The sequence below is a fragment of the Cervus canadensis genome, chromosome 3 (genome assembly GCF_019320065.1).
Source record: "Cervus canadensis isolate Bull #8, Minnesota chromosome 3, ASM1932006v1, whole genome shotgun sequence".
Classification (NCBI taxonomy): domain Eukaryota; kingdom Metazoa; phylum Chordata; class Mammalia; order Artiodactyla; family Cervidae; genus Cervus; species Cervus canadensis.
The window spans coordinates 86,763,769-86,783,662 of NC_057388.1; the positions used below are offsets into that span (position 1 = coordinate 86,763,769).

General features: G+C 36.4%; 1 protein-coding gene across 2 annotated transcripts in view; it reads right to left on the bottom strand.

Moving 5' to 3' along the window:
• ZNF800 (zinc finger protein 800) overlaps positions 1 to 19,894 on the bottom strand; it is a 49,283-nt gene that overhangs the window by 14,038 nt on the left and 15,351 nt on the right. Inside the window, exons 4-6 of one of the 2 annotated variants that reach the window (XM_043463638.1) lie at positions 19,085 to 19,228; positions 15,226 to 16,918; positions 12,226 to 14,010 (exon numbers count right to left, since the gene is read on the bottom strand). In XM_043463638.1, coding sequence (XP_043319573.1) covers position 14,010; positions 15,226 to 16,918; positions 19,085 to 19,228 — 1,838 coding nt within the window. In that variant the 3' untranslated portion in view covers positions 12,226 to 14,009. Of the gene's footprint in view, positions 1 to 12,225; positions 14,011 to 15,225; positions 16,919 to 19,084; positions 19,229 to 19,894 lie in introns of those variants that run through there. The other variant, XM_043463637.1, reaches the window with a different exon arrangement.

Genomic DNA, 19,894 nt, shown 5'->3' on the forward strand with positions numbered 1-19,894 from the left:
CCAACATCCACTAAATCATCGAAAAAGCAAGAGAGTTCCAGAAAAACATCTGCTTTACTGACTATGCCAAAGCCTTTGACTGTGTGGATCACAACAAACTGTGGAAAATTCTTCAAGAGATGGGAATAACAGACCACCTGACCTGCTTCTTGAGAAATCTGTATGCAGGTCAAGAAGCAATAGTTAGAACTGGACATGGAACAACAGACTGGTTCCAAATTGGGAAAGGAGTACATCAAGGCTGTATATGGTCACCCTGCTTATTTAAGTTATATGCAGAGTACATCATGCGAAACACCAGGCTGGATGAAACACAAGCTGGAATCAAGATTGCTGGGAGAAATATCAATAACTTTAGATACACAGATGACACCACCCTTATGGCAGAAAATGAATCAGAATTAAAGAGCCTCTTGATGAAAGTAAAAGAGGAGAGTGAAAAATTTGCCTTAAAACTCAACATTCAGAAAATTAAGATCATGGCATCCAGTCCCATCACTTCATGGAAAATAGATGGGGAAACAATGGAAACAGTGAGAAACTTTATTTTTTTGGCCTCCAAAATCACTGCAGATGGTGACTGCAGCCATGAAATTAAGACACTTGTTCCTTGGAAGAAAATCTAAGACCAACCTAGATAGCATATTAAAAAGAAGAGACATTGCTTTGCTGACAAAGGTCCATCTAATCAAAGCTATGGTTTTTCCAGTAGTCACATATGGATGAGTGTTGGACTCTAAAGAAAGCTGAATGCCGAAGAATTGATGCTTAACTGTGGTGTTGGAGAAGACTCTTGAGAGTCCCTTGGACTGGAAGGAGATCCAACCAGGCAATCCTACAGGAAATCAGTCCTGAATATTCATTGGAAGGACTGATGCTGAAACTGAAACTCCAATACTTTGGCCGCCTGATGTGAAGAACTGACTCATTTGGAAAGACACTGATGCTGGGAAAGATTGAAGGCAGGAGAAGGGGATGACAGAGGATGAGATGGTTGGATAGCATCACTGACTCTATGGACATGAGTTTGAGTAAGCTCCAGGAGTTGGTGATGGACAGGGAAGCTTGGTGTGCTGCAGTCCATGGGGCTGCAAAGAGTCGGACATGACTGAGCGACTGAACTGAGCTGAATGGAAGTTTGACAGTGAAAGTAAAGAGGAAAGGATGGCAGTAACTAGACTGAAGATAGTCTGGAAGGGAAGTTCACTTATTGATTGAAAGGAATTTGGGCATGTTTGTAGGTCGAGGGGGAGAAGTTTGGGGAAAGGAAGATAGAAATGGGGAGGAAGACAGAGAGAAGGGTTGCTGGAGGAAGGTTTAAGGAAGACTGGCAAGGGTAGAAGTGCTAAGTTTGGAAAAGAAGAACATGTCTTCCTTCAAAGAACCAAAGACAGAAGACAAAAAAATAACTGTGATGCCAAAGGGGAGTGTAAAGAAATGTTTCCTACTTTTGCCATGATATAGGCAAGGCTGCCTCTTATTAAGGAAGCAAAATAGGGCTGAAGGCTTTAAGAGCAAGGTAAAAGTTCTGAAGAAGTGATGTGAGAATCAGATAACTGAAATAACTAATTCTAATTCCTAAGATAACATAAATAACAGGAGAGGCAATCAACAACTCTATACTTTGTTTACATTTGGGAGTGGAATATAAAAGTGAAATGTGAACTGCATTTCACAGAATTCCACAGACATGAATTAAACAAGGGCAAATCTTAAAAAAAATTATCAAAAAGTCACTAAATGTATACCCATACAGTGCAGAATTGACTACAGACTATTTATCAGGGTACACAGTCAACACAGCACTCCCATGAAACTGAACCTGTCACCATTACTTAGTAGCAACAGCAGAAGTTAGGAGGGTCAAATAAAAAAGTCAGGAAAGAGAAGCCATCAGTAACAGAAACAAAGAGAAATACACAGGCAGAGAAGCTATATAGATTAGAAGATGAGGTAATAGGAAAATAAACTTAAAAGCAAAGACATATTATGGACTAAAATAAGCCTGAAAATAACTGATGTAATGTTCCTGCTTTCCTTCTCTCCTTCTTCAACATTCTCTTAGCACCAATTATATGCCAGGTACACTGGGAGGCATCAGGGATACAAAGACAAGATGTAATTCTTACTTGTAAACTCAGAATATGTTCTTGTACCCATAGCCTAATGTTTACAATAAACAATAAAACTGAAAGCTGTTCTGAATTTTGCTACTAAAAATTACACTTTGTTCTATATTAATCGCAAAGAAGCAAAATTATATCAAAAAGTTTAACAATTTCTTGAACAATTAGCAAAAGGTGCTGCCAAAAATAAGCCACCCATAAAATAATATGCTCTAACTTAATAAACTGCTGTCCATCTTGACTTTATCACAGTTGTTACATCTGACTTTTTCTTAAACGGTTGGATCAATACCAACAAAAAGGCAACAAATATCAAATGGCAAAGCAAGATAACAGAAACTGCTTGCCAAGTGCTGGAAAGTATTTTGGCAGCAAACTCACAGCAATTGTAGTGATCACTGTAACCGAATTAACATATATTTTTTGAGCTCATGAGCCAGGCATTGTGCTAAGTATACTATATATATCATTAAACTTTTATAAATTCCCACAACAAACCTACATATACCATAGTTTCTAATACTGTCATTTTACAGGCAAGAAAACTGAAGCTTAGGAAAACTAAGTAATTTGCCCAAACTACAGTTAGTAAGCAAAGGAGACATGGCTTGAACTCCAGTTTGCCTGATTCTTGAAAACCCATGCTTTAACCACGGTGCGATTCTGTTTTCCCAGAAGGGAATGGTGCCAGACACATGATGACACTCAGTAGTGCCTGTCGTTGAAGGAATGAATGAGACGATATAAAGCAGCTATTGCAGAGTATGCCCAAATGTGGAAAACACAAGAAGAGCAGAAGCAGTACTTTAAGGATTCACTAAATCACCAACTCAAATTGTGCAGCATAATTGTGGGTGTCTGGAAAATCGCAGCAACTGACAGAACGGCCTAATATGCTGTTACAGGAAATGGAATGGCTCTTTTTGAGTGGAAACTCCAGGCTGTCTCCGAATCTACAAAGCCAAAGATGGAAACAGCACCAGGCGGTTCAGGAAAGGACCTGCAGGTGCTGATCAGAGAACTCTTCTCACATTTTTCTCAGCAGGGAAAGGACTGTTGATGCTATACTAACAAACAGTCAAGCCCACAGGTTACCTTTAATTCTATCACCTTTAAAGTGGAAGAAAATCACGTAGACTGGAAAGGTTATGATATTCTGAAAGTGAAATACCGATCCCTCTTTTAGAAGTCTGGCACCAAAAACTCCCTTTTACTGGGTCCAGGGCCATGTTTTACAGCACTGACTCTGCTATCATGATCACCAACAGCAGGACCAACGTTCCCAGGAACAGCCAAAGTATGGCCAGCAACCCACAAAGAGGCCTGGTATGGGAGATTTGCCCAACAAGAATGCAGCCAATGGAACCAATCAGATGTCTCCTGTAGCAGTCTAAATTCAAGCTATATGGAGAGGGAAAGTAGCCGAAAGACACTGAGAAGGCAAGCAGCAGAAGTAATGAGGCAATTTCGTACCGCACTAAGATAGCAAATGAGGTAAAAGGTTTTTTTTCCTTTTTTTTTAAAGGTAAAAGCAGAGTCTGAGAAGGGCTAATAGCAGTCGAGAAGCCATACTCCCACTGCTAAGAGAGTAACACCCAGTCACTAGAGTTGCATTACTTTTTCCTGGTTTCTCTAGTACTTAGTTGAACTCTACATGGTGAAGCCAGTCTGTATGATTATTCCTAGACTCTCTTAATGCCGAGCCATTTCTCTCTTATTTCCCCACAATGCTCTCAAACAAACCTCTCTTTACCAGCTATGGATCAATTTTAAAACTCTGTGCTTGCAAGAATAAAGAGAGTAGCATGATGCTTTATAAAGGGTGCACATGGATTCACACATGTGCAATCAGATGACCCGGCAACTTGAGTGGTGGCGAGGTCTCACTTCCATCTTGCAGAATCTGTGGTTTGAAGACACTGTGTTCTTTAGTTTCAGTTAACTGTCTCAGAAAGAAACGACCTTCAAAGAAGTATCTTAAACCTCACAAATTAACAATTCATATCATTACAATTATACACTTAGAAACTGAAAAGAGATCCAGGGCAGATAAAGGCAACAAAACCATCTCCTTTAAAAGTTTCTTCCTCTGGTATGTTTTTGTATGTATCCAAATTTCAAGGCAAATAAGTGATTTTGTCCACTTGCAATCATAAGGAACAACAGGTGGCTAGTCAGGACAGCCAAAGAAAGGATAAATTGGAAAATCATGAAAACGTGGTGAGGAAAGTTTAACTTGGGGATATAAATATCAAAGATGACTCACAAATTTCACTAAGTGTGTTCATGCCTAACTCTATGACAATCCCATTTAGCCCATCTTATGTCTTCAAAGCCTGCCCATTCAAAGGAAACGAGAATGAAGCTCAGAAAGTCTCAAACATCTACAACTGTCCAAATGTTGGGTTCCAAGGAACTCAATAAATAATCTAATGGGCAAAAGGCATGAAAATGGCATGGCCACTCTCCTACAGAAGCTTATATAGAACGATTCTAACAATTTATATGTCAAAAACCCAAGAACATTACAAAAAAGTCTTCTCCCCTGAAAGTTATTTTTTCCATATAATTCAATCACTTGTGCACACAATGTTCCTAGTATTTGGCTATTTTTTTTTCCTTAGAAGTATTCCTCACTTTTTCTTCTCATCCAAAATAAAAACTACCAGACACAACCAGGTACTTTGGAATTTAGGTCTATCAAAGCATCGATGTAGCCAAGAAGAGTCTCAACTTTTTAAAAATATTATTTTTGCACAGCTTAGAAAGAAACTCTAAAAGCCACAGTTCCATTTTTCAGAGCTAATTTCTTTTCAAGATAATTCCACAGATAGAAGGAATTAACTAATATTCAAAACCTGAGTTGTAAAAAGAGTTCTATGCATTTAGGCTTCACCCTGGTATAATAATTTCTCCTCTTCTAATAACATTAGTACACACTCTTACACTGAAAGTGTTACTAGATTACACAGAGCAGGACACCCAGATAGGCTGCAAGTTACTCAAGCATTCAAAGTGGGGTTATTTGTTTGTTTGGGTTTGGGTATTTTTTTCAACCACATCATTCTATTGCTTAAACCTTACAATGTTTTGCATACCAGGAATATGCTCAGATACCTGACGTAAGAATTTGACTGTCAAGAGTCATGAAGCCACACAACCCAGGAGTGGTAACCCTAGCACTTGATCTGTAGTTCAAGATAAAAGAGTTTATCCAAACTGAGGGACAAAGGTTCTCTGATGTTGCGATTATCCCCATAAACCCAAATTTCTAAAATTGTCATCTTATGGTTAAAAAAAACATGATCAATAACAGACAGGTATGCCACTGAAATCTCTCAGCAGATAATTTAACAGTGCTTGGGCCTCAGCTGAAATGTGGAACACTGCCACTAATGAACTACCACTGGCACAACCTGTGAAAAGTACCGTTACTTATCTCTTCATGACACATTCACCAAAGCAGTTCCTGACTCAGCGGAAATCATGCTCTCCTGAAGAATCCACTCTTTCTACAACTAAATACTTGCTTTCAAATAATTAGCTCACCGTGTTTCAACTATGTTACTCAAAATTTGCTCCATGTCAATATTTTACACATGCCCAAAACCAAAATATTGTGTGATATAACAGACACTAATGAGAATTTTAAGACAGATGAGCTGTTTTAAGGAGTAATGATAAAAGCAAGCCTAACTTACAATGAATGAGTTTAAAACTACCAATACCTTTTTCAAGATAAATGAAAAACACAGGAGTAGGAATGATAAGCCAGTAACATCAGATTAGAAGAAAACTGGTAGCAAGTAATAATATAGTTGGTTGTCATTTCCCAATTAAACACAAAAGCAGCAGCTAAAATCTAATATATAGCAATGAACTCTCTTCTAAGGAAATGTTTTCATTTAAACTTAACTTTACGAGGTAATAAAAGAAATCCCACATTTATACTTTGAAATCCCACATTTATACTATGATTACTTACAGCAATCATATCTAACAATTACTGTAACATGACAAAGACCACCCTAAGTGTTTTACATGTATCTTTGGTTTTCTTCTAAGAACAACTCTATCAGGTAAGAAATATTATTGTAATTTTATAAATGAGGCTAACTAGAATGTAGAATGTTTAAATAACTTAGTTTGCACAAGGTCACATAAGAAATAATTTGTGGATCCAAAAATTTCACTAATCTAACTCCAGACCATAACACCAAGCTGCCAACAAGTAATGCAGTCAATACTTTGCAAACAATAAAATCTGCAAATATAAGGTACACTGATTAAGGCAACCCCGTCTGTAGTCAGACTTAGAGTCAAGTCTCAATTCTGTTTACTAGCTATGTGAACTTGAATACACCTAAACCACTGAACTTCTCTAAGCTTCTATTTTCTATTCTGTAAAGTGGGGATAAGTGGGGATAACGAAGGAACAGTTCTTACTTCATAGCGCTGTTGGTGGATTATAGGCATCAGGCATGTAAAAGACTAGCAAAGTGCTTGGTATATAGTAAGCACTCCATGAATGCTAATTACTATTGGCTAATACTAAGAAATTCTCTTTATTACTATAAACTCTCATTTTAGTACTGGTGGTACTTTCTAAAATAAATTAAATCTATCAATACTGAGATAACAAAAGTTTAGGAGATTAAGACCCAAACATCTCAAAGTATATGTATAACAGCACAACTTAGATGGAAAAGGCTACTACTTACTGTAACATCAAACATGTACTTATAGTGCCTGGGTATATATGAAACATACAAGACACTGAACAAAATTATCAAGGTGTAGTTAAAAATACACGATCAAGCAAATTAATTCTGCTGAGTGTGCACAGGCAGTAAAACCTCCAACTCTGAACCAGATGCACCTTCAGCATTCAATAAATTCCCCTCGGTTTGTGGCATGACAGTGGTGAATATATGCAGAGAAACAAGCTTGAAAAATAATATATCTGACAAATTGAGTACAGACTGATATTCCGGAAGAAATGAGCTCTCTTTCCACCCTCTTACCTTCTTAAAAAAATGTTTTAGTGATCTTGGTACTAATGATCTGTTAATTAACCAGAAGAGGAAAAAAAGAAAAAGAGCTGGAAGCTCAGCTCAGTCTATGCCCTGACGAGTAATGCTGAAGAAGCTGAACAGTCCTATGAAGACCTACAAGACCTTCTAGAACTAACACCCAAAAAAGATGCCCTTCTCATTACAGGGGACTAGAAAGCAAAAGTAGGAAGTCAAGGAATACCTGTAGTAACAAGCAAATTTAGCCTTGGAGTACAGAATGAAGCAGGGCAAAGGCTAATAGAGTTTTGCCAAGAGAACGCACTGGTCATAGCAAACACCCTCTTCCAACAACGTAAGAGAGGACTCTACACATGGACATCACCAGATGGTCAATACTGAAATCAGATTGATTATATTCTTTGCAGCCAAAGATGGAGAAGTTCTATATAGTCAGCAAAAACAAGATCAGGAGCAGACTGTGGCTTAGATCATGAACTCCTTATTGCCAAATTCAGATTTAAATCGAAGAAAGTAGGGAAAACCACTAGATCATTCAGGTATGACGTAAATCCAATCCCTTACAATAACACAGTGTAAGTGACAAACAGATTCAAGGGATTAGATCTGATAGACCGAGTGCCTGAAGAACTACGGACAGAGGTTCGTACATAGCACAGGAAGCAGTGATCAAGACCATCCCCAAGAAAAAGAAATGTAAAAAGGCAAAATGGTTGTCTGAGGAGGCCTTACAAATAGCTAAGAAAAGAAGACAAGTGACAGGCAAAGGAGAAAAGGAGAGATACACCCATTTGAATGCAAAGTTCCAAATAGCAAGGAGAGGAAAGAAAGCCTTCCTCAGCGATCAATGCAAAGAAACAGAGGAAAACAATAGAATGGGGAAGACTAGAGATTTCTTCAAGAATATTAGAGATACCAAGGGAACATTCCATGCAAAGATGGGCTCAATAAAGGACAGAAATGGCATGGACCTCACAGAAGCAGAAGATAATAAGAGGTGTCAAGAATACACAGAAGAAGTATACAAAAAATATCTTCATGACCCAGATAGCCATGATCGTGTGATCATTCAAGTAGAGCCAGACATCCTGGAATGCGAAGCCAAGTGGGCCTTAGGAAGCATCACTATGAACAAAGCTAGTGGAGGTGATGGAATTCCAGTTGAGCTATTTCAAATCCTAAAAGACGATGCTGTGCAAGTGCTTTACTCAATATGCAAGCAAATTTGGAAAACTCAGTAGTGGCCACAGGACTAGAAAAGGTCAGTTTTCATTCCAGTCCCTAAGAACAGCGATGCCAGAGAATGCTCAAACTACCGCACAATTGCACTCATCTCACACACTAGCAAAGTAATGCTCAAAATTCTCCAAGCCAGGCTTCAACAGTATGTGAACCGTGAACTTCCAGGTGTTCAAGCTAGATTTAGAAACGGCAGAGGAACCAGAGATCAAATTGCCAACATCTAATGGATCATTGAAAAAGCAAGAGTTCCAGAAAACCATCTACTACTGCTTTATTGACTATGCCAAAGCCTTGAACTGTGTGGATCACAACAAACTGTGGAAAATTCTTCAAGAGATGGGAATAACAGACCACCTGACCTGCCTCCTGAGAAATCTGTATGCAGGTCAAGAAGCAACAGTTAGAACTGGACATGGAACAACAGACTGGTTCCAAATCGGGAAAGGAGTACGTTAAGGCTGTATTTTGTCACCCTGCTTATTTAACTTATATGCAGAGTACATCATGTGAAATGCCAGGCTGGATGAAGCACAAGCTGGAATCAAGATTGCCAGGAGAAATATCAATAACTTTAGATATGCAGACAACACCACCCTTATGTCAGAAAGTGAAGAGGAACTAAAAAGCCTCTTGATGAAAGTGAAGGAGGAGAGTGAAAAATTTGCTTTAAAACTCAACGTTCAGAAAACTAAGATCATGGCATCTGGTCCCATCACTTCACGGAAAATAATGGGGAAACAATGGAAACAGAAACTATTTTGGGGGGCTCCAAAATCACTGCAGATGGTGACTGCAGCCATGAAATTAAAAGATGTTTGCTCCTTGGAAGAAAAGTTATGACCAACCTAGACAGCATTAAGAAGCAGAGACATTACTTTGCCAACAAAGGTCCGTCTAGTCAAAGCTATGGTTTTTCCAATAGTCATGTATGGATGTGAGACTTGGACTCTCAAGAAAACTGAGCACTGAAGAATTGATGCTTTTGAACTGTGGTGTTGAAGACTCTTCAAAGTCCCTTGGAATGCAAGGAGATCCAACCAGTCCATCCTAAAGGAGATTAACCCTGAATATTCATTGAAGGACTGATGTTGAAGCTGAAACTCCCATACTTTGGCCACCTGGTGCGAAGAACTGACCCATTTGAAAAGACCCTGATGCTAGGAAAGATCGAAGGCGGGAGGAGAAGGGGACGACAGAGGATGAGATGGTTGTACGGTCTCACCAATGTGATGGACATGAGTTTGAGTAGGTTCTGGGAGTTGGTGATGGACAGAGAAGCCTGGCATGCTGCAGTCCATGGGGGTGCAAAGAGTTGGACACAACTGGGCAACTGAACTGAACTGAGAAGCTCACAACAGAGGTGAAAGGAAAAGAGTGCAGAAACAAATTATAAGGGAGAAGAGTAAAGAATTTGGAAAGTTAGAAAAGCCAAAGTAATTGTTCTTGTTTAGTTGCTAAGTTGTGTCCAACTCTTTGTGACTCCGAGGACTGTAGCCCACCAGGTCTCTGTCCATGGATTTCTCAGGCAAGAATTCTGCTGGGTTTGTAATTTCCTCCTCCAAGGGATCTTCCTGACCAAGGGATCAAAAAGCATCTCTGGCACTGGCAGGCAGATACTTTACTGTTGAGACACTAGGGAAGCCCAGTTTAAATGAAACACATTTTATTCTAGAATTCTGTCATGGGCCAAATGCCTTAGAAACCAAACAACTAATAGCCAATCTTAAGACTGCTGACACTTACTCCTCTTCTATCTTGAGGTTTCCATTAGCTTTCAAAGTCAGAGAAGAGAGAAAGAATACCACAGAATAGAAAAGGATTTTGCCCAACAGCACAGCCAACTTCACACTGCCCATATTTTACAGCTCAGCCAGAGGTCAACTATGAGACCCTGTCTGAATCATAATCCTGGTAATCTAAAGATTCCACTAGAAAAGTAAATTCTAAAACTCCTAAGGATCTAGATTATTTCCTTAGGCCACTACAGGAAACCTGGAGACCTAGTTTCTACAGTTTCAGAAGCATTTCAAATCTTTCTCAGTGGTCATGCCATTTGAAGACATTTTTTGTAACTTCATAGCAGGAAATGATACTTACTTGGGCCTCTATCTCCATATCTACTTGCCGTAACAACTACTGGGAAAGCTCTCTCTATATACCTACAAGCTCAAACCATAGCAAAACCATAAACTTCCCACTACTGCATCCATAGGCTCTCTAAAGCAAACTGAGTAGAACAGCCTACTGACCATAAAGCATGTAATAAATACACATTCTTAAAGTGAAGGTACTTTTCAACAACAGAGGCAAGGTGTCAACTGCAAATTTGGTGTGTATTGTGTGTGCATACATACATGAGCCAAATTTTATATATATGGGGGTGTATATATATATATGAGCCAAAATTTATATGTGTGTGTGTGTGTGTGTGTATATATATATATATATATATAAAATATGAGCAAAATCCTATCTTTATGCGTGTTTATATAAAAATAAATAAAACCAGGCTAAAAATTAAGGATGGATAATTTATTATTCTTTAAGAATGTACACAGTCTTTTAAAAGGTTTTGTTCTTGAAGCAGGGAGAAAGCAGGGGGAAAGGGACATGAACCCCAAAAATGGTTACTGTGCATTCAAACTGTATCTGCAATGTTAAACAGTCAGCACCTGCTTAGGGAACTCCCCAGCAGTCTAATGGTTAGGACTCGACACTCTCACTGCTAAGGGCCCAGGTTTGAAACCTGGTCAGGGAACTAACATCCCACAAGCAGCATAGCAAGGTCAAATAAAAAAATAAACAACAAAAAAAAAAACACCTGCTTGGTGTCAGCCATACTAGTCCAGTTCTCACTTGCACTATACAAACTTAAAAAGTTGAAGTGCAAGCCATACCTTTTATTGTTTTTCCTCTTCCACCAATATAATTTAGGAGTAAAAGATATCTTCAGGAAAGAAGGTAAGTTGAATTCTATAGAAAAACTGTTGATCAAACAGCAGCAAAGGTAGATATAATTTGTACCTAGAGACAGATCTTAAAGTAAGGTGTTCTTGATAGTTCTTTACCTGATTAACCACTGCCCCTCCTCACTCCACAACAAAAAGTGCTACAAATACTTGCTTATACAGCCTACATGCAAAAAGTGTCTGGCACAAATTTCTTAGGCCTTTTCTCAAAAGCCTCAAGCCTGATCCTCTTGAGATGACAAAGTCCAAGAGTCAAAATAAAACCAAAAAGTTAAGGATGAAGACCAGAAAGGAAGAACAAAGAATTTCCAATCACTTCTTACATGTTCATTCTACTCTTCTTAATTGGTCTGAGTTCTCAAACTCCTATGTCTCCCATGATCCATTAATTTAGCTGTTATGATAAAATATTCTTAATCTCTCCAGGCCCTTCTCATTTAGACAAGTCCTGACATAGTAGCATTTTTTTTTTTAAACTCTATGACCCAGATGAAATCTTTTTATAGTCCTTGGAACCCTTGATGCTCCATCCTAAATTCCTGCTCTGTGGCCCTAATGTTATGACAGAGGAGACAAACTATGTGAATGGTCCTGTGAAAACAAGTGAGTGGAGGAAGGGAATTGCAGCAATTGGGCTCCACGAGCATCAGGCTATTTCTCTTTCTTCCCTACAGGATTTAACAAGTAAAGCAGAAAGGAAAAGGCTGGCATACACATGGGAGGCCACAGCAAAGAGCTACCCCAAGGCTTTTAGGAATCCTCATTATCTTTCCACTTGTTATAGGCAGTTAAGTCTGGAAAAATATCTTTGGAATATGTCTTGTGTGTAGGAATGCATAAAAGATAACACCTTGCAAAAGTCAAACATACAGGTTTAATAATGTGCCACTAATGAAGATGGTTTATAAATGAAATAACACCTACAACATTTAGTTCCCTAAATATATTATGCTATTAATCATTAAAGTTAGACCTATAAGTACAAGTTTTCCATATGTGGAAAAGTAAATCTGTTTTTAAATTAAAGAGAAATTATCACTCTAACTCTTAAAAATAAAACGATCAGGATAAATTTCAAGTGTAGCCGCTCAGTCACTGAATAAATTTAAATTTGATAATAAAACATCTAAGTTTCAACCAATGCACCTTCGCTGAAGCACATTTAGCTGAAATAACTTCGAGTCTGGTTTATTTCCATCACATATAGTACATTTTTCCAACAAGAGCACGTACATTCAATATAGAACATTTCCAGCAAGTTACAGTCTTTCTACTTTCCTTTCACAGTATATTTTAGTGCAAAGCACTGGGAAGGTAAATGCTTTTCTAGCTATAAAATCATTTTATTATGACCTTGTGGATCTTCAACATTTTAAAATTTTATACAAAAAGTATAGATGGACAGGGTCCCTCCTAAGTCCACATGTGAACCTATATAAAAACACGGTATATTCTCCTGCTGTACCTTTTAAAATTATAATTTGACAAAAATTACTAAAAATTATTAAAAAATAAAGTAATTCCTAAAAAGTACAAAGTATTGATACACAAAAACCTGCCCAATATTTCATTAAAGATAGATGTACTTCTGTTTTCCCTAAAATCTTGATTACAAAAATGGACAAAAATTCATTATTTTTTAAATTTTACAGTAGGGATCAAATATTATCTAAAGTGGTCATCTAAGATTTTACTTGGGAGAGGGGGAAAAAGCAGGGTTTACACCCCAATCTTCCTTTTTTAGCAATATTTAAAGAAATAAACTAATACTGTAAGAAGTGGTTGTGCAGGGATTGTCTGCATCCATAAAATTTCAGTAAGCTATTTACTGCCTTCATATTAACACCAGTAAATGTGCGGTCTTTAAAAAAAAACTGAAAATTTAAGTTGCATCTATCATTAAAGTGCTTTGAATGAAATTTAAAGAAATATAGGGGAATGTTTAATTTTCATAAAAACCTCAGATGTTTACAAATGAACAATATGATGATCCATGGGTGAAAATGAACTGCAACTTTCCTGTAGTATAAATTTTGAAATGAAACTTTCAAACATTTAAGTGCTGTAGAACAAGTTAGAAATAAATGAATGTAAAAATAATTACAAATACTTAGCAGGCTAAATATTTATAATGTGCTGATATTAAATTATCTTTTGGTCCTAACATACACTCAAGGAAATTATGGATCTGTACAATCCAGATAAAAATTCTGCCAAATGAAGGGGAACAAAACTAAAATTGCTAAGATAAAGTCTTTGTTAATTAAAAATCACCAGTGGTGATATTTTCTTCAGGTTGTTGATCATTAAATTAATCAACAAACTGTTGGAAAACAAAATTTGCACCATTTGTGTAGAAAATGTAGACCAAATGCACAAGGGTGGTTAGTTGATGGATTGTGATGACAGTACTTAATGTCACAGCTACTTGAAAGTGCTGGAAGAGGCAGTGCCTTAGAAACAAGTGGTTAGATGGTTATTATTTTAGTCAGAAAACAGCAGTTACAGTCATATATTTATCCAAATTTTTTCTTTTTTTCCTCATAGTACCATTTGAAGATGTTTAGTGGTTCTAACACCAATTTAAAGTCTTTCCACAAAAATGAACTCCAAACCTTTTCGTACATCACTTGAAGTTATCTGAGGAGAAATGGGAATAAATGAACACTTTTGAGTTTACCAATAAAACCTTATTTTTAGAACTATACAATAATTCTTCTAAAGGATGATTTCATCTCAAGTTTTCCACACCAAAAAAATGTGCGATAGTCAAACCACAACATTTAACCTACTCAGCACTCAAAACTAAGTATACTGCTTTAGAACCTGAACCCAAAACTAATTTAATACTAATTAAATATATTAAATGCCTTAATACGAGGGACACAGGTACTGAAGGTAAACTTTAAAAATACAGGGAGATTTGCAAAAACAAGTAAAGGGAGTCTATGCTTTATTTTATATTGCATTTTAAAAATCTAATTTGTTCCAAAACCCTCTAAAAAAGTAATATTATTTTCTTTCTTCCTAATAGGGATTTTACTTTTCAACACACAACCATAAAAAAAAAAGAAAAAAACCTACTTAATAATATTAACTATGTTGAAATGATCACCAAAAGTTTATTTAAACAAAAAGGTAAAAATAAAGAGGATCTGGGACCTAAACAATCACTTTCCATAGATCAAAACTAAAACACAGTAACTAACACATACTTCCAAGGAAAAGGAAAAATAATCCAAACTTTTGTTTATCGAGTTTTCTCCTTTGCCTGGAAGCACTATGTTAAACGTAAATAATAAATGCTAACTGTTCTAAATTCAATTTGGGGGTTGTATTTTTTCTGAGTGCAGCACTTTATTTAGCCGTCACATTAATTTTTACAATAATTACAGTGCCTCAAAAGACGTTTTTCCTATAATTATCGTCTTCACAAATTCATTCTAATATACTTAACTTTCCCACAATGTATTAATTAGTAGACTAAGTCACTGAATCAAATTAAACCTGTGCAAAGTTAGTTAAACAGAAGACTTCTATTGTAAACATAAGCCAATATTAATGTATATATTTTACAACATTGAGAGGAAATCACTGACCCTGTGCCATCTATCTATAACTATATTGCATTGTCCTGTAGAAGATTAAGTTCTGAAGTTAACTTTTGTTCCCAAGCCATTGGAATAAAGGTCACTGAAGAGGTAAATGCAATATGCACATTACTCTTGCAGTTCCCACTGCCATAAGATATATGGAAGCAAATGTGTTAAAATGGAACCAGCTATAAATTATGGTCAAATGATTTTTTTAGTTCGATGGGGGGAAATAAAGCAAAACTCTGTAACTGTTCCTCACCAGACAAGAGCCTTAGATCTTGTACTTCGGCCTTTGGTTTTGTTTCCTTCAGGTGAATTGGAAGCATTTGCCTTATGAGTTTTCTTATGATGTTCAAGATAAGTCTTTTTGGCAAATGCCTTTCCACATTTATTGCATCTGTGAAGAGAAAAGTTTTTTGTGACTTTTACTTCAATACCAACATCAGCTACTTCATACTTTTTACTAGGAGAGTTAGAAGTGCCATCATGTTTTGAATCACTATGTTTTGCTTCGTCTCTCGAAGGGCCTCTTTTTGTCACTTTATTTAGAACAAAATCAATGGGCTTTTTTATAGCTCTGATCTCTAAACTGGCTGTTATTTTCCCAAGATAACGGGATGACTTTTTATGAACCACAGTTATATGTCGTATCACATCACGCTTCCGACGGGTTTCATAAGTGCAAAGAGGACACTTGTAGAATTTAACATAAATGTTATTCCCATCTGTGTGCAATTCAATGTGTTTAGTCAAGTTCTGTTTCGAAGTAAACTGACGTTTACAAAGTTTACAGTAAAGTTGCTTAAAATCAAAGCCAGCTGAAAGTTTTGGTTTCCTGGTTTTTTGCTGGCCACCTGCAGCAGACAGACTAGTTGATTTAGGGCTTTCAGAGTCTTGTTTAACTTTATTTTTCTGTGCTGCCGGTGTGTTCTTTTTTTCATTTGAATGATTTGTTCCCTTTAATTCATTCTGTGGAGAATGGGTAATGGAAGGGGGTGAAGATTCTACAGAATCTGCTGGTTCAACTTTAACTTTTATTTCTGAACTGCTGGCAGTATTATTGGGGCCTTTCTCTCTTTTAGAGTTTGTTCCAGAAAGAGTTATCTTGTGGACAATTTGCATATGTCTTTTAAGCATTATTTGTGAACTATATTTCCTCTTGCAAAGAAGGCATTTGCATGCAGTTAAATTGTATTCAGCCTTTGAAGACGACTTTTGTTTTCGAGTCTTAAAAGATTTTTTAGGAGAAACAGAATCCAGGAACAAAGGTTGCCCAGGCTTTGTTGCTATATCAGGAGTAATTGAATCCCTCCTTAGTCCTCTATGAACTTCATCAAAATGCCTCCTTACATTCGCTTTTGTAGCAAATGATTTACAACATACTGGACAACTCCTACTTAATGGAACTAGAACATTCTTACTGCGTCCTTTAGAGGACTGGTTTGGATTCTTTCGTGTTTCAATGTACTTTTTTAGTTCTTCCATCTTTTTCTTGTGTACTTTTCGAATGTGACGACGAACACCTCGTCTGGAATTGAAATCTTTTCTACAAAGACAACATATCAACTGGTGACCAAAATCAGAATTGTCAGAAGTTTCCAAGTCAGCCTGTGATTCCTGCGGTTGTTCATCAGATGGAGGTGCAACATCATCTGCAACAATTTCAACAGGAGGGGGCTCTACAGTTTCCACCTCTGTGTCTGTAACTGGAACTGTTTTAGACTGTTCAGTGCTAGTTTCCTGTATTTGAACTTCAGGCTGTTCAGGAGTACTGCTTGACTCTGTGACTTCAGTGGGATTATCAGTCCTTGAAATATATTGAAACACTGCATTTTGATTAGTTTCTATAGGTTCTAGCTTAATAATGTATTCTCGCTTGTCCACACTTGGATATATGGCTTCTAGGAGGTCGTTTATGGCTTGGCTTTGTTTATCATTTACATCAGGAAGGTCTGTTAAGGAAAAAACAACATTTTAATCTGAAATAATTAGCCTGCTCTAGTCCTCTAATATTTTTAAATGTATTATTAACCTGTCTTAAAGTTTATTATTAATTTGTATTTATTTTTACAAGAGTATTATCTACTTCTCAGTATTTTATGAGGCTGAAAAACTAGTACTGATTAAATTAAAATTTGCTTTAATTTAAAATCTCATCATGGTACACAAATGTTAAGGAATAGATACAACCTGAAGAGCTACTTCTAATATAAGGGCCCTTAATATAAAATATTTAAGCAGATGGGTATCCCAAGCAATAAAAATAATACTTCATATTTTTAGGCTAGCAAAGGAAAGTCAAAAGTTCTCATAACCCAAGATGGATAAAATACCATGAAGTATGTTAGTATAAAAATCATTTTTTTAAAGAAAACATAACAGCATTCCTATTAACTTAATCCATAATAATCTAATCTAATTGTATGGGGACATTTGAACATCTTATGGAGAAAGAAAAAGAAAAAGATTTCATAGAAAAACACAGAAACACAAATAATGATGTATAGAAGTGTCTGCTAAATTCAGTCTTAACATGGCACAACTCTATTAAACCAATGATTAAAAACTACAAATTAATTCCAAAAACAGAGCTAGTTTTCCTTTCTTATGCAATATAATTACTCTGGTCTGTAGGCAACCTAACAGTCATATTGTAACAGAGTTGACTAACACTGGTTATGTTCCTACATACAATGCTAAAATCTAGCTACAAATACAACATCAAATCTGATAACCACTTAGAAATCAAGAAATGACTTATCATAGCTCTTCTAGTCTACTAATCTTTCTTTTTAAAATGGATAAAGTAGAGTCTGTAAGAAGAATACTTTCACACAAGTATTTCTAGAGTAAGTATTACAGAAGAGTATACAGTAATCCAGCAAATCCATTTATCTATTTCCCTCTAAAATTCAACTAACTTTAGTTCACACCAAAAACTAACACAGAATAACTACCAGAAAGTTAATTAAATTCCTACTAGTTCCTTAATTGCAAGGTTAGATTTGAAACTAATTTCTAGACTGCCTTTTCATTCACATCTCAAGGATAAAAGAAGTATAGTAAGATATAACACGGGAAGGAAAATTTTCGAGATAAATATGAAATTTTTGTTTCATCTATCTCCTATCATATACTTTAAATCACTTCACGCTAATAATTAAAGTGGTACTTTTGCTATTTGGAGTTTTGCACTCTATTCCCATCCACAAAAGATTAAGTTGAAAAATGCACAAAATCCACAATACAACTGAAATATCAAACTGATAAAAATAACTTCTACATTTTGTTAAGTCCACAAGAGTTAAATCCCTGAACAAAAAACAATGAAAGTAATCTATGACTTAATAAAATATTTTAAAGAATTTATGTTAGGTCTTTAAAGCAAGAAAATATCATTACATACACTGCAACTTAATCATATACAGACAATATACTTAACTCAACAAACATTTGGTTACACAAAAACTTCATTAGCTTACTACCTGCCTTTATTACATAAAGCTATTTCAGATTAGCTTTCAACATAATCCAATTTCTGGTAAAATGACATATCAAGTAAATTTCACTGAGAATAAAACTGATCTTCAAATCAAGACCCAGGAAACATTAGAAGGATTATCAAATATTTTTTAATGCTCTCCACAATTCCCCAAAAATCAATTTATTTACTCATTCTTTGTTCTATATTCAACCTTCTCATTTACTTAAGGAGAATCTAAGTAAACAATGAGTCATATCTGGTAACAAGCTGCTAAGAAGTAAAAATACAAACACCCCCATCAAGTATCAATATTTTAATTTACAAAAATCCTGAATATAAACTATATAGTCCACATAAACATTCAAAAACAATATCCAATATTTTAATACAAATAAACATGGTAAAAATCTAACTTCATTTATCTTTAGCAAAATCCAAATGACAGATATTAAAAACCAGACATTAAATTACCTCTTTAAGAAATCAAATACATAACATTGAGTTAAGTATTTTATTTTGTTCTCCATCACTAAGTCATCTGCAACTAGATACTGATACCATTCTAATGTGAATGTGCAGCTATAGCATAAGAACACACAGTAAATGTGTAAATGAGCATATGAATAAAACTTACTGTCATCCATCTGCAGACTTGGTGGGCAGTAGAATTTTTTATGGGTAATTAAATTTGGCAATCCTCTGAAGAGACTGCGACATAATTTACATTCAAAAATAGTGTCCACATCTTTTAATAAAATATGCTTAAGTTGTTTAGTTCCTGAGGGAAAAAAGAAAACACAAAGGTAACTTTAACATACTTTTAAACTGGAAAATCACTGCTGACAATCCAGAAGTGTGGTTTTACTCTTTAAAAACAAAATGCAGGCACTGCCAGTATCTACCACACTATACTCAAAAATAAGTTATAAACTACATTCTAAGCAAAATTTTCTCACTTGGATGTTGCTGCTGCTGCTGCTAAGTTGCTTCAGTCGTGTCCGACTCTGTGTGTCCCCATAGACAACAGCCCACCAGGCTCCCCCATCCCTGGGATTCTCCAGGCAAGAACACTGAAGCAGGCTGCCATTTCCTTCTCCAATGAATGAAAGTGAAAAGGGAAAGTGAAGTCGCTCAGTCATGTCTGACTCTTAGCGACCCCATGGACTGCAGTCTACCAGGCTCCTCCGTCCATGGGATTTTCCAGGCAAGAGTACTGGAGAGGGTTGCCATTGCCTTCTCCCACTTGGATGTTAGGACACCTGAAACTGATGGTCTTTTTCTAATTCAGCAGCCAATCAACTCCTGGGATATCTTGGCAATGGTTCTAGTATCTGCTTGATCATCACAATGACCTGGTAACAAAAATGTACATGACCCACTCCTGGAGATTCTGATGCAACAAGACCTGGAGTGGTACAGAAGAATTAAATGCCACCTCAACCCA